Source organism: Zingiber officinale, chromosome 8A (genome assembly GCF_018446385.1).
Source record: "Zingiber officinale cultivar Zhangliang chromosome 8A, Zo_v1.1, whole genome shotgun sequence".
Lineage (NCBI taxonomy): Eukaryota > Viridiplantae > Streptophyta > Magnoliopsida > Zingiberales > Zingiberaceae > Zingiber > Zingiber officinale.
Genome location: NC_056000.1, coordinates 124846526 through 124861526, shown reverse-complemented (window position 1 = coordinate 124861526; position 15001 = coordinate 124846526). Strand labels below are relative to the sequence as shown.

Below are 15001 nucleotides of genomic sequence, written 5' to 3'. Positions count from 1 at the left end.
AATTTTAAAATTTAAAATAAAAACTATCAAAAATAATAATAATATTTTTCAGATCCACAGGAATCAATGCCTGTGGATAAAACCCTCGGAGCGCGACGCCACGTCGATCGCCTTTAATGGTCATGCTGCATCCCACGGCGGCCTACTGGAGCACCGCTGCCTTCGCCGTCCATTTCGACCCACAGAAACACAAACCCCCTCGATTAAAGCTCAATGAGCTAAATTACATAATCTGCTCGACAACAATATCTTACATAAAATTAGGGCATATTCCACAAGAATATCCTCGTGAATCAGTATGAATCTTTCTACACGATACAAATAGAACAACAACGAACTATCGCATGACGCAGTCACTTGATCTCGCACGCAGCGCTGCAAGGAGAGAGAGCAAACGCGAGCAAGGGCAAGTTCCCGCGAAAAAACAATCCGCAATTCATGGTCGACCAACTCCCCACAAGCTTCTCCCACACAAACGCCTTAAACTTGTTGAAGAACGAGGAGGCTCTGCCACCGTCGACGACGCTCGATCTCGCCTCTCCTTCTCCTTCTCCTTCTCCTTCTTCTTCCACCTGACCACTCAAATGGAAGCTGACCTTCTTCGTCGGCTCCACTCGGTGGAAGAAAGTGTCGCACCTGGCCACGCTTGACACAAGCAGCCCTCGCCGGAACTCCACGCCAAACACCGGCTTGGTTCCGGCGGAATGATCTTCCTCACCTGTCAAGCTTGCAGAGCAACGTAAGCAAGTGAGCAAATAAGAGCATCTCCAAATTGTTCAAGAGGTTTGTCAGATAAAAAGCTAAACAAAAAAAAAAACCTAGAATAGCATGAAGTTTTAGGTTTGTCATTTAGAATTTTAACTAAGACGGTAAACGCGTCAAGTTGAGCTGAGCTCAAGTCAACCTAGGCTCAAGCTCGACTTGATTTATATTGGATCGACTCCAGCTTGAGCTCGCTTGAGCATGCAGAGTTAAGCTCAAGCTCGAGCTCGATATTTAATAATAGGCGCTTAAGTTTGAATTTTTTTTTAATAAATAAATTAATATATTATATATTATAAAAATATATATTATTATTGGCTCGTTTGGCTCGAAGATCCATCGAGCTCGAGTTGGGCTTAATTTCTAATCAAGCCCGTTCGAGCTTGGTTAACTTCGAACTTGAGTTAATTTTGACCAAGTGGCTCACGAACGTGTTGACTCATTTGCACGGAGATGTCCTAAGAATCAAAGGATCAACTTTCTGAAATTAATATGGTGGTGGCTTTGAAGTATAGATATATACCTTCTTGATCTTCAACCTCTCCGAATGATCCATAGGTCGGAATTAATGCGGTTTGCAGTGGTGTACTTTTGATCTCATCTTCCACAAACTCCGTTGAATCGCAGTGCAAGGTACTTCCCATGAGCTCACTTCTTTGACATAGCTGATCATCAGCACCTTCGTTGCTTTCCAACAGGGACGTGAATTCATCGAGATGAGAATAATTAGATCCGAGCCAAAAGTGATCATCAGTGTAGTTAGAGACCAGCTCCGAGGCGATCGACAAGGAGATCTCTTCTAATGTGTTGTCATTGTTATTGTTGTTGTCGTTGTTACTTCCCTCAAAGTCGAAGTGAGGGAAGTCCTCGACCTGAAGCCTTGATGGAGTATAAGAGAAGCATCCCGGGGAATTCCATGAATCAATTCGTGGATCTTGTGCTAGACAATATTGCTGCTGCATCATTATGTTTGATGAGCAAGCGCCACTTTGAAATGGACTAATTATGCCAAAACCCTCAAAATCATCCTCGTCACTCTCTCGTATATCCGCAGAGATTGTTGTTGTTGTTGTTGTTGGATGATGATCCTTGGTCATCCATTGAGAATGAGCATGAGCATGAGCATGAGCATGAGAAGCACCATAGTGCTCTATGATCTTCGGACCCGGCTCAGTCTTCTTGAACACGCGGCATAGAGCATATGCATCCTAATTAGTTCACAAAAATTAAGTTTAAAACCACAAAACTCGATCAGTATATATGAAGAACCCTAATTGCAATGTTCCATGGTGAATTCATGTACCTGCAAACCTGCGGCAGCATTCTCGCATTCCGTCTCGTCGAGCCGATACTCATGCATGACCCAATGGGTCCGTGAGCCATGTGGAGCTCGACCACCGTAGTAGACAAGTGTTTTCTTCATCCCGACGGCGCGGTGCTGCGAATTCACCTTCCGATCTTTTCCGGTGGCCTTCCAGTACCCCGCTTGAGTGGCTCGGTTCGTCCTCGATCCGTTCGGGTACTTGCGATCTCGCGGGCTAAAGAAGTACCACTCGAGGTCCTTGCTCGGTAAAAAAGACTTCTCTGAGACGAGTTACAAGAATCAATGAGCATCACAGAAGATAACTAATTAAAGGACTAATGCAATGAGCATAGGATGCATTTTTTCTATATATTTTTCTTATGTGGACCATGGCGAATCTTCCATCATCAAACCCTAGATATGATAGTATTTTCAAGAAGCTTTGTGTACTTCCAAAGGATATTCTATCTTGTCATGTGGACCATATATGACAATATTCTTCCATCAAACCCTAGACAACCTTTTGACCTATAGGATTAGTTCTTCATCTCTCTTTATATCTATATGTCTTAGGGTTTTACCAATACAAACAAGGTTAACCCAAATAATTAATTAATCTTTAACTTTAGCTAAAATACTCTAGTTTCAAGGCTACTTTTAGTATAGGTGATCTTTAATCACCACCCTTTGATGAGAGAAAATATTATCTTCTTTTTCACTTTGAACTCAATTAGGACATAAAACAAGCTAGAATCTCATCGAAATCAACATAATTAATTATAATTTATGGTTTGCATTGTCCCCTAATTAAGGAATGTTCCATGTTGATAAAGCTAGAATTGAAATGTAAGGCTCCATCCCCAAGCAACGTAGGAATCAAGTGATAAGGAGGATGAAGTGCAACATAAGAAACACAAGAAGAAGTGTATTATACAGTAATAAAAGAGGACAACTATTTAAGATCAAATATATACCTGGTAGATCCCATGGTTCGCACTTGTAGAGGTCGACCTCGGGGATGATATCGAGCTCGATCCTGCGACCATTGATCTTCCTCTTCAAGTAGTACACGATGAGCTCTTCGTCGGTCGGATGAAACCGGAAACCAGGAGGCAAGCTCATTGGTGCCATCAGTTCAATTTCCCTCCCACCTTGAGATATATCTATATCAGAATTCACAAACCTGAAATCATGATCATCATATTGTAATATATATATATATATACACAAGGAATCACTAGACAAGATTAATCTACACTAAAAGAGGGAGCTAGAGACCTTGAAGGAGGGAGAAAGAAATGAAGGGGAAGGTGGGAAAGCCCACCCTCCATGGCTTTTATAGTGAGGAAGTTAACGAGGAGGCTTGTTTAGTGTGGATTCTTGTCAGCGTTCAAGAGAAGCTCTTCTTGGCTTTTGTGCCTGAGTTTGCTTTTGTCTTTTACTTTGCAGATGGCGATGGTGCAACAGTGGCTGCTGCTTCTTCTTCTCTCTCTCTTTTTTAGAGATTGAGGGTCTCCAATGGGTCTTCAACTTTGGATTATTTGGATTAAATATAGCTGCCCTTTTCTCAAAGTATGGGCTGGAGATGGATGGTTCTACTACTGTCTGACGAGATTAAAAGTGGTGATGATGATTTTGGATTATTTGGACTAGAACGCATGATTTAAGAAGGGAAGAAAAAAAGAAAAATCAAACTTTGTATGTTACCGAGGGTTTGAGTCTAGTTTAGGTCGTATTTGTAGGACTATGAGTCAAGTAGAACTAAATTTTATGATATATATTCAAATTTATTTGATAAAATAAAATAATTAAATCCAATATTGTTGAAATAGTTGTTCAAGCTTGGTTGATTTCTTTTTTACGTGCTTGAGATTGATTCAAACTTAATTTGAATTTGATTTATCGGGCTTTCAGTTTAAATTTATTTGATTGTTAAAAATTTTTATAGTTTTAAGTTTGTTTGATTATTAAGTTTGATAATATAATTTTATTGGTTCATTTTAAAAATTTATTTATTTATTTATTTATCATATTAATAAAAATTTTATTGATCAATAGTGTTTTGTCAGTGAATATCATTGTTCACAATATCAATGAGCTGCGTTCAAACTTTTATTTATTTATTTAATTCACTTTGTATTAAATTGAATTGATATAAATAAGCTCTTAACAATGAACAACTCTTATCACAGATTGTGTTAGGCACGATTCAAGCCAACCCAGGTTAAGCCGGTATCAAGCCGACTGAGTAGCGGGCAGTTTCACCAAACTACCTCTCTGTGGTTATACTGGACATCCATTTCCTCGATGTGCAGAATACCTCGCCGACAAGTAGCAGCAAAAAAAAAATAAAAAAAAATAAAATGTGGCGTAAAGTAATAGGACCAGCGGGGTGGGGTGGTTTGGCCAGTTGGCCCCACGCCCTTTTGATCTGCTTGGTGGCCTCCACCGCCACCCCATCCCCTCTCTTTTCCTTTTGATCAATCGATCTTTGGGTGCCTTTCCCCTTTTTGAGTTTATGCTTGTGGTTCTTCTCTTATGTTCATGTTTGTCGTATCTACAGGGGTGAATAAAATCTCAATTAAATCAAATTAATTGACCGAATCAAAACAATCTACCGAATTAATTTATTTCATAAATTCAATTTGGTTTTTTTTAAAAAAAAGTAAATCTCAAGTTATTTAACAATTGACTAGTTCAGAAATTCAAAAAAACACTAGTACAATTGAGATGTTGCATATATAAAAAATTTGATTAATTTAATAATCAAAAGAATTAATCATATTATATTGATTCAGTTTGTCTTTAATGATAAAATTTGATTTATTCAATTTATATAAAAAACAAATTTATTCCGTGTACCCCTACACATGACCTTACTTCTATTTGATGTAGAAGTATGATAAGGCTCACATCAGTCCCTTCAGGATGATGTAGTGATTAGTATATGAGATATTATCATCATGAGGTCTGGGATTCGAATTTCGACATAATCGACGTAAATATCTCCCTTATGTACTAGTCACTATTCTCAAGGCTAGTAGCTGCTCGTGATTTACTTCTTCCGTGTTAGTCCTAGGACGGGTTGACGGGGACGTTGGAGATGAACGTATTCACTTTTTACGATCATGATAACGCTCACACCAAACGTAACTCATCATCAACACTATGGTGAGATGAAAGACTATAAATTAGGTATTGAATAATCGCCTAGATAGAAAGATTATTTGCCACAGCCATAACTCCCATCCTTGCCCGTTGATGAATTTCATCTATCTATTTGCTCCATGTTCTAGTCCACAATTCATTACCTATGTCAAAGCTGCTGCTACTACTCCCAAAAGTTAATTATGTTATCTCCAAAATGATAACTCAATTAGTCTCATTGACTAATATCTTATACAATTTTTCCATCAGTCATCAGGATAAATCGAAAAACGCTTACAGTGAGTATTCCAAAAGCCTAATATTCTTTAGTTACGTATCTTATTTGAAGAAAAAATTCCTACAAATAATCATAATTGGGGATCGAATCATGAATGCTTGGATACCCTACCACTACATCATAGCCCAGGGATAAAAATGATTAATCAAATTAGATGACATCAGAGTCTGGGATGATTCATCTAGCCCCACATTTTCACATGCACATTTAGTTAATCATTTGATAATTACTGAATGAATGGATAAGTGTCACAAGTCTTATAACTACACGGTATTAATTCTACACCCTCATAGCATAGTTTAGTGGTAAGTATTTGAAATAAAACTATAGGGATCGGAAATCAAAACAGTAGAGGATTTCACCGCTTATGTAGACCCCTGCCTAGGCACTTGCCACATAGGATTCCCGCATTACCTCCCTCCTAATGATAATGGACGGCCTGAGAGAGCTAATGTGATGATTCTATATTTTTTTAGATATTAATTCTAAGGAGAATAAGTCTCATTTTACACGAGTCTCTTTAATAATACAATTAATAGACATATCATTATACACAAAGAAGTTGCAATGTGGCTCTCTAATTTGATCTAGTTTAGACCATCACCCCAAAATTTGAGACAATAAGTTATATTTGCCTTGCCGATCCTTAAATTCATCCTAGTTTTCCTTCAAACATAGTAAATTCGCTATGAATAAATTTATTTATTATATTTGTATTTTTCTTTTTCAGTTTGTATTCTATAGGATTATAATTTGCGGCGGTATTGGAATAGATACTTGAGTGCTTACCTTGTCATACGCCTTTGCGTAGCGTTGGAAAGTGGCAAGCTTTAAGTTCTTTGATTCACAAATCTGCTAATCAAGTAGATAGATATATGTTTATATGGAGATTTTTTTTTTAAAAAAAACATATTTGGAGATTTAAATATAAGAGACCAAGAATCAAATAACCTAAAGATTAGCCACAAACCTTTGTCAGCCCCAAATAGTTCAAGTGTAGAGATACCAAGTAGCTTTAGATCATCTTCATGTAGTCGGGGAAGAATATTTTTCCTTGGCCGACCATGATTTTCCTTTGTGATTGAAGTAGCATCAGCAGTTTCATAAAAATAGAATAAAAAGGAGTAAAGCGATCCAAATTATTTTATCGACAGTATGCTCTGAAAATACAGGTTCAGACTGACTCATCAACCCATATGAGAATAGTTAATCTCTATCTCATTGATATGGTTAGATTGAATGATGAGTTTGACTCTTCAGAAAAAATGGATCCCCTGCACTTGAAACACGAAAATGGACTTTCAAGAAAAGATTTCTATTTTTTTCCCTCTTGGATGAAACAAGGAACTGATCAAACAATTCAAAAACTATGGCTAAAATATTATTGTTGTTCCATAAATAATTCATCAAATGTAGAGGAATCACTTCGCCTGCATCTGAACTGCTTTGGCTGATACTGCAGAAAAATTGTTGAATAGTACAAGGATGAGGAATCGCCATGGTTATCATGATCTCTGCCCTCCCATTACCTCATAGCTAACTTGTCACATAGCGTTTGGTATGCAGCAGAGCAGCATTTGAATTTCTCCTCTGCTGCTATCTGTTCATGCATTAGATTAACATCCGGTCAAAATCATTCCTCGTTGCTCCACAATCACAGTTTAGGCAGATAGAAACATAGCCAGATACGGAAGGAAAGTATAATAAACAAAGAACATAGAGATTAGCAGTTTGGAATAGTTAACTATGCTAGTTTCCACTTGTCAAGAGCAACCAATTATTCCATCGAATGATATATATGCATATTTCATGCTTTAGACTCCCTGTAATTTTCCTTTGTAATTGTGTCTGTCTTTTAGATTTCAACCGTGCTGATTGACAGATTCAACCGTGTTCGCCACAATCATATTCTACTTGCGACACTAATAAATCCCAAAACAAGTTTAGAAAAAGCAGTGGTTTTTCAACAGAAATACATAAAAAGAGAGAAGCAATATAAGGCTACCTTTGATGACCCTTGGTGTCGATCTGGATGCCATTTTAGAGCACAACTTCTATATCTGTTGAGAAATAATAAAAACAGAAATTTTTAATGTCGTGGACTTTTCATGTAAAAAGGAACAAAAGAGACTATTAATCAACAACAAATACGATTTTCAATATGCACGAATATTTGTGTAGATAAATTCAGAGAAATTAGCATCACAAGTCATGGTACATTATTTTTCCTTTCTGTTTAGCCCTTTGTTTGTGTTACATGATGTTAAGAGCTAGATATTTTCAATGTTCACTCTGTTATATGTGTAGCTAAATTCAGTGAACAGGTCACATGATGTCAATGGTGAGACTATAAAAACAAAGAAATTAAAATCCTGAATTACAGAAAAAATAGAAACTAATGTTTAAGAAGAATTAAAACTAAATATATGAAAAATAATTTCTTATAAGTAAAACATTTAAGTTACGATGATTTATTTTCGACAAGCAAATATTGATGACATTATGATACAAAAAATGGGTGGTTAGAATGGAATGAACTTTGGAATCTTGTGTGATTGTCATTGGCCTACCATTCTAAATGGGGAATTTTGAGTATAGCAAGACCCATGATTCTTTATGCATCACAATGTTGGGAAATTAGAAAGCAGCTGGTACAAAGAGCTATTAAAATTATTATATGGATATATGAGATTAGAAATAGAAATAAAAAAAAAGATTGGGATCATAACATAATTTTCCATTACACATTCTGTTCTTTCTTTTTATTCCTTCATCAAGTAGACAACTTCTAAAATTCCCTCTCTTTCTCTCCCTCTCCTTTTTCCCCTTCCCTTTCCTGTCTCTTCCTTCAAGTACACAAAGCATTAGTTTTTATGCTTAGTTTGAAAATGCTTGTTGGGCTGCAAAAAAGTGATGGCACAGTTTGATAAAATGTCGGCTAGAAGGAATTATGGTGGACCCAAAGAGAAATGTAGATATGTTGATAATAGATGCGGCATGTTGAGTGGATAAGGGATAACTATACTGGTGATAACATAGACCAAGAGTATGGTTACACAAGATTTGATTATAAACACCTGTCAAACTTACGCATTTTTAACTTCTTTTAACTTTAGAGGTCCAGTTGCCTTTAACCCAAGAGCCAATCTTTCACCAGCAAAACTTTGTTGAACGGAAGCATCAGCATCAGTTTCATCCTCTGTTTCATATGTCCAATTCCTAGAGCTGTTATGGCAAGTACTGCCAGAAGAACTCTGCTGAAAATGTTCAGAATTATTAAATGACGAATTAGAGAACTGTGCCCCTCCAAATGCAAAGCCAAATATGGTTTCAATGTCATCATCATCACTTGGACAAATTTCAAATGCTCCATTCCCTATAAATTTACATCATATCAGTTATAAATCACTTACATTTAAAATAACAAAGCATGAGATAAACAAACAATTCTTACATGCTCTCCTTTATAGTAGTATCTAGCTGAAGTCTAAAACCTATACATATTGCTATACTTTTGAAGCTCATAATCATGAGAAAAGACAAGATAAAAGTCGGACTCCATACCACTTTGACATCATGTGTGAATCAAGGTAATGAAATTAGTAATTTAACACGTCAGTATGTCATACTAATGATTGATTCTTCACTGAAATTAAATATCCACATTAAAGATTGTGAAAGATGACACATGAAGAACCGTACTCTTATTCCTATAAGATCTCCAGTGAGCTTCACGAAAGCTATTCTTCCTAGCTTCTCTGGCCCAGAAGTGTCTTCTAAACCAGGGTATTTCATGAAATGATTCCTCATCCTCAGCTCTCCACCTCTGTAATCTCAAGGCAAGTAGAAGAGAATAAAAAGAATATTATAGTTTGAAACGATATCATCAATATGAGAGAATGAAATTATATCTTCGTGAGGCGTTTGAAGGAAAAGCATGTAGAAAGAAGCTAATTTCTTCATTGTAAAATAGAAAAGGAAATCACAGTAAGAATCAGCAAGTAATTCAATCCTACTAACTACCTAAGATGCCTGGTTAACCTAGGTATTTCTCAAGATGTAATAAACACACCGAGAATGACACCCATCTCCCCTTATCATTTTCATCTCAACTCCGATTCCTTCCATTGCAATACAACAAGCTGATTGAGAAAGCAGAAAACTGCTACTGAAATTTTACCTGAGTAAGGTGGTCAGCGTACTTTGAGAGATTGGAAACTAATTTCCTTTTAGATTCCATATTTCTCTTCTGTTTTGCATAGTAATTGAATCGCTGAATATGTAACTTAGTTAGAAACCAAGATGCAAAGAACAAAAATAATAACATAAAAAATTCTCTGAAATAACAGTAATAAGCTACAGCAGTAAAAAATTTCTAATCAAAGGTAGATCCGCTACCTTAGCGGCCCCCCTAGTGCTGGCCAAAAAATAAATAATAATAATAATTTCTAATCAAACTTTTACATAGAGTATGGAACCCACAAATATGCAAGAATAATCATATTGATTTCCTGTTTAACATGATAAATCAAATAATGAATAAAAAGTAGGTTTGAACTTTCTGTGCCAAATTCATTCTGCTCTAGCTTTGGAGCGTGGGCAATGAATTTCAGCCTGCAGGCTCTTAAGACTCGAACTAGAGAAAAATATACTACTTTTCTTATTTTTCATGTTTCCTTCATTTCTAAAATAGAATATGCAGGGACTAGCTTTGGAATGTCAAAAAGCAGTAGTGCCTACTGAAGTTAGGCATTTCGAAGTAGGTGCTCCAAAGAATTATCATAAATTTGAATCAATTCAATATCTACAGATGAATGGTATCAAGAGCAAACAAAACCACCAATGTCAATCCAAAGCCTAGATAAAAGGTCGAAGCTTGCACAAGACCTTGACACGCCAACATCAAAATTTGTCTAAACCAATTAGCAGATACTAAATAAATGGGACAAACACTGCTTGATACATTTATGTCCACACGGCATGTGGTGGCTATAATGATTGCAAAAGGTAATGACTTAGTGTATGGAGGAATTGGTGATAACGTAAGGTGACGAGAGGTGGAAAAAGACTTAGCGGCAATGTTGGTTGAGCAGTTTACAAGATGGGAATAGAAGTGGGATATGGTTATTCAGCCATGTCACTCTTCATTTCCTTTCCCCTTCTTCTCCTTCCCAAGATCAAAGTAAACAACTTTCTTCCCTCTCTCCCTCCCTTATGCTTCTCTTCTTCCCCTTCTTATCATCCAACTTTCTTCCTCCAAAATAAATTGACCAGAGGGAGTAGTCAGACATATTCTGCAATACAAGATAAGTATCATCTAAGACTGTAGGTGGTAACATAGAAAAAATAGTCCATCTTTCTTTAGATATTCAGCACCCATTATGAGAGTCCTAGGGAACTCATTTGCAAGCATGTTTTCTCTATATTTATAGCTCTCGAAGTTGCTGAGGTACATCAGTTGAATTGATTTATTTGGAATGAATCGGATCATCTAGACGTTAAAAAAAAAAAAAAAAAAAAGATTGACTCATCAACAAGATTAACTGCAGATATGAGCTATGGCAGAAGGTCCTTTTTCCATTAGGTGGGTGGCGTGTTTTAGTAAACAGTGTTCTCATTTGCCTTAACTTCATATTAGCTAAGTGTTTTTCTCATACCTTCTTGGTTCATTCATAAAATGAAACAGACTAGAAGGAACTTTTTTTAGGAGTTTTTGTGCTTATCCATTTTAAGATAAGGCTCCACCTCTTTCTAAGTGGTCTTTCTTGACTATGTGTCTCTCCTAGGCATGTTGTTAAAAACATCTATCTCCAGCATGCATGTTTGACTCAGGTGGAGCCAAATGGAAATTGACCTTTTACTTGGAGAACTATTTTCAGTATCAGAGATCTGTATCTAACTCCACCTTAATCTGACTTTGGCATTGCTGTTGATTAAATGGTTTAACCTTATAGCAAACTTTTTGGTGGTAAAAAAAACAAATCTCCTCCTCGATTCTTCTTTTGGGGCTATCTTATCATCATTTGGTAAATCTACTAGAACTTCATGCGTGTACTCCATAGCCTGAGGGATTCCTGAAATGCTCGCACAGCTACATGAGGGATTCCTGAATGTTCGCACAGCTACATGAGGGATTCCTAATTGTGCTCTACGTTCTTTAACGGCAAGTACTAAGAAAGAAACAGATGGCCACTTATTTTTCTAATATGACTAACCAAACATGGTCGGGATTGCATTCTTTCCTGCTTTCACTTTGCCCAAAGAGAAATGTTCACTATTCATGATTGGTTTGGTATGGTCGGGAGTCTTCAGCCAGCTTGTTGATCGAAAAAATCCTTAATTTCAATAAAATATAGTAAATCGAACTCATTCATGTGTTTTCGAAGCGGTGTAGAGAAATCATTTCATCAAGCATTTGAAGCACAGTAGAACAGAACAACGAAACCCCCAATCCAACCTTTTTTGTAATAAAAAAAATAGGGAATTGCATAATCTCATTAACAAAAAAATATACAACAAGAGGAAAGGACATTGAACGGAACTCACAGCGTGCCGGTTCTTCCTCTTGCGCTCCAAGACGGGGGTGGAATGGAAAAAGGAGACGGAGTTCGGAAAGAAAGAAGAGGCGCGGTGACCAGCTAGGACGGCTCGAATGGTGGTGTTCATGATCCAGAAGAAGGGGCGGCGTCGGCGGCGGCGGATGTGACGGAGTGGAACCCTTTCTCATCTTCTCGTCGCCCCGCAGCGATCGGTATGGACCATTTTGACGGCGGTTTGAACCTTGGAGTGGCTCACGTGATCGCTTTTGTCATTTGTAAAAATAGAAAATCATTTTGCACAAATAAAAAATTTGAGTTAATTTATAATAAAAACAAATTAATTATATTTTGAGTTCGTTACATAAATTACGTTAATATTAATCCAAAATTAAGTAATTAATTTTTAGATTGAAGTTATTTTGAAATTGAATGTTTTAACAACGATTTACCAAATAACACAGTTGGTTTTTGTATATTATTCAAAAACTTTAGGGTAAAAAGGTTAAATACACAAATGAAGAGAGTGCATGAAACATCCTGACTATTTTTTAAAAAAATATTATATATATCTAAGTATGTAGATCGAATTATAATTGTACTTATAATCATAATATACTCTCAATATAATTAAATTACTCAAATAATTCTTAACTCAAGTAACTACAAGGAACATAGGTACTGGTCATATAGTTCTAGAATTTATTCTAAAAAAAAATATCTAACTAGTGTGAAAACTGAACTAGAAGATCTTTGGGTTATACTGTCATTATCCCGAATTTGCTCACTTGTCGACGTCTTTTGTCTCATTCGTCTCATTACCTGAAATAGTTAAAATAGGTGAGTCGAAAGATTCAGTATATTCAAATTGTACTATGCATTAAACATTTCCTATATCCATGTATCTTAATAGGAGACATGCCTAACTAAATCTTTATTCATATTAAAGTATTTTCATTGCTTATGCATACTAAAATATAAATGTAAATATACTACGTATATGGACATACACAAGAACATGAATATAAAAGCATAGACATGCACATGAACATACATAGACATAAGCATAAATATATATGAACATAAACGTGAACATGAACGTAAGAGCATATGCATGAGCATGAATATACATAACATAAATATAAACATATATGAACATAAACGTGAACATGAACGTAAGAGTATAGACATGAGCACGAATATACATAACATAAATATATACATAAACATAAGCATGAACATAAGCCTTCATGGTTTGACGCACTCCCCAGGCACTAGTCCTTGGATCATACCACCATCCCATACTTGAAGTTAACTGATTTCTTAGATAAGCTTCCCGGACTTGCACGGGACATATCTTACCCGCCCCCTTTCTCCTACCATAATTGGTAGGGATTTGAGCCTTGAAACATACACCCCTACCCATATCTCACCCATAGGTGAGTTGCTCGGGAGGGGATCCCTGGATCAACACTCGAAGCTCCCAGGACAAAAGGTACCCACATTGGAATCTTGGAACGGAAGTGATACATGATACCTGGATCGCGGCTTGGTAAGTTCCCCAAGGTATAGGATTTCCCCATATCAACACTTGGAAAGCTTCCCGGCTTGCCAAGACATATCCTCCGTATACATACATAACTAATTATATGGTAAGCTTCCCGGCTTGCCAAGACATATCTTACCCATACATACATAACTAATTCTAATTGTAAGCTCTTCGGTCGTAGGTCCCCAGAACTTAACTGGGTACATGGCCCGGGTATGGGTCCCCAGGGTCACACTAGTTACACTTGAACATGTACATAAGCATAACCATGATCACTACACGAACATGGAACATAAATATAAACACGTGCATAAATGTAAACAGGATCATTTCGTGAGCATGGACATAACCATAAACATGAACCTAACATAAACTTGATCACTTCATAAGTATGGACATAATCACAAACATGAACACAACACAAACCTGATCCCTACATAAGCATGGACATAAATGTGTACATAAACATAAATATGATCACTACATATGCATGACTAAGGCATCAAAACATGGTTAACTTCATATCCAAATAACTCTAGTCCGAAACTAATTTCTATTGTAACGATATCAAAACATAATTGCTAACTTTTAATCGAAACAGGTAGAAGGACCAAAGCATGGTTGTAAAGTAAAAACATGATTATTAACCCCTAAAAATAGTGAAGAAAATAATTCCTACATAATATGAAATCTACAAATTTTACAAACCATTTAAACACACATGTTACTACAAAATCCGAAAGTCATAGGTGCCCAAACTGAAACCTATATTAAAGAACATGGTGACTATATCATCAAGGTGCAACATGGATGAAACACACATGCTATACCCAAAAACCAAAGCCTAAAAAATTTAGGAAAAACATGGTAGCTAATCTTTTAATACATTAAAGTGTATCATGGATAGAACACACATGTTATAAGTTATAACTAAAAGAAATCGAGAGCTCCATAGATGCCAAATCTGAAACCTAAGAATTTAGGGAAACATGGTAGCTAATCTTCTAATACTTTAAAGTGTAACATCATGACACATAACCTCCAGAACAATAGCAAATCAACACTTTAAAAAATTCAGAATTTAATCTATAGCATGCAAAGTTTTCATGATAGGATGAAAGGGGGCACATAAGTGAACTACACCAAATCTAAAAACTAACATATGATGCCCAAGGTGATCATAAATAAAAAGAACTTAAACATAACTATACTAAATCCAAAAATTTACATATATTTTAAGCACAACATGATTAGTTTCATGGCAACATACCCCCTAAGATTCGAACCTACACATGACACAAAGCAATCATAAACTTGGGTTCAACTTTATGGTATCAAAATTTCTAGGAATTGAACCTAACTTAACTTCCAAAAGTATCAACAATAAGGAGGATTTAATGACATTT

At 36.3% G+C, this 15001-nt stretch overlaps 2 protein-coding genes across 4 annotated transcripts; both read right to left on the bottom strand.

Moving 5' to 3' along the window:
* Window positions 1-237: 237 nt before the first annotated feature.
* Window positions 238-3424, bottom strand: LOC122012751 (NAC domain-containing protein 86-like). 2 transcript variants are annotated; one of them, XM_042569392.1, is made up of 5 exons: window positions 3344-3424; window positions 3040-3228; window positions 2066-2346; window positions 1286-1970; window positions 238-718 (listed from the first exon to the last, which is right to left on the bottom strand). In XM_042569392.1, exons 2-5 carry the CDS (start codon window positions 3194-3196, stop codon window positions 354-356), a joined length of 1488 nt encoding a protein of 495 aa, XP_042425326.1. In that variant the 5' UTR covers window positions 3197-3228; window positions 3344-3424; the 3' UTR covers window positions 238-353. The 2 variants fall into 2 exon arrangements, with proteins under 2 accessions (XP_042425326.1, XP_042425327.1); XM_042569393.1 differs by having other exon boundaries at window positions 578-726.
* Window positions 3425-6620: 3196 nt separating this feature from the next.
* On the bottom strand, window positions 6621-12304 carry LOC122010112. 2 transcript variants are annotated; one of them, XM_042566514.1, is made up of 6 exons: window positions 12057-12304; window positions 9691-9783; window positions 9213-9336; window positions 8601-8886; window positions 7516-7570; window positions 6621-7110 (listed from the first exon to the last, which is right to left on the bottom strand). In XM_042566514.1, exons 1-6 carry the CDS (start codon window positions 12174-12176, stop codon window positions 7036-7038), a joined length of 753 nt encoding a protein of 250 aa, XP_042422448.1. In that variant the 5' UTR covers window positions 12177-12304; the 3' UTR covers window positions 6621-7035. The 2 variants fall into 2 exon arrangements, with proteins under 2 accessions (XP_042422448.1, XP_042422449.1); XM_042566515.1 differs by lacking the exon at window positions 9691-9783.
* Window positions 12305-15001: the final 2697 nt, after the last annotated feature.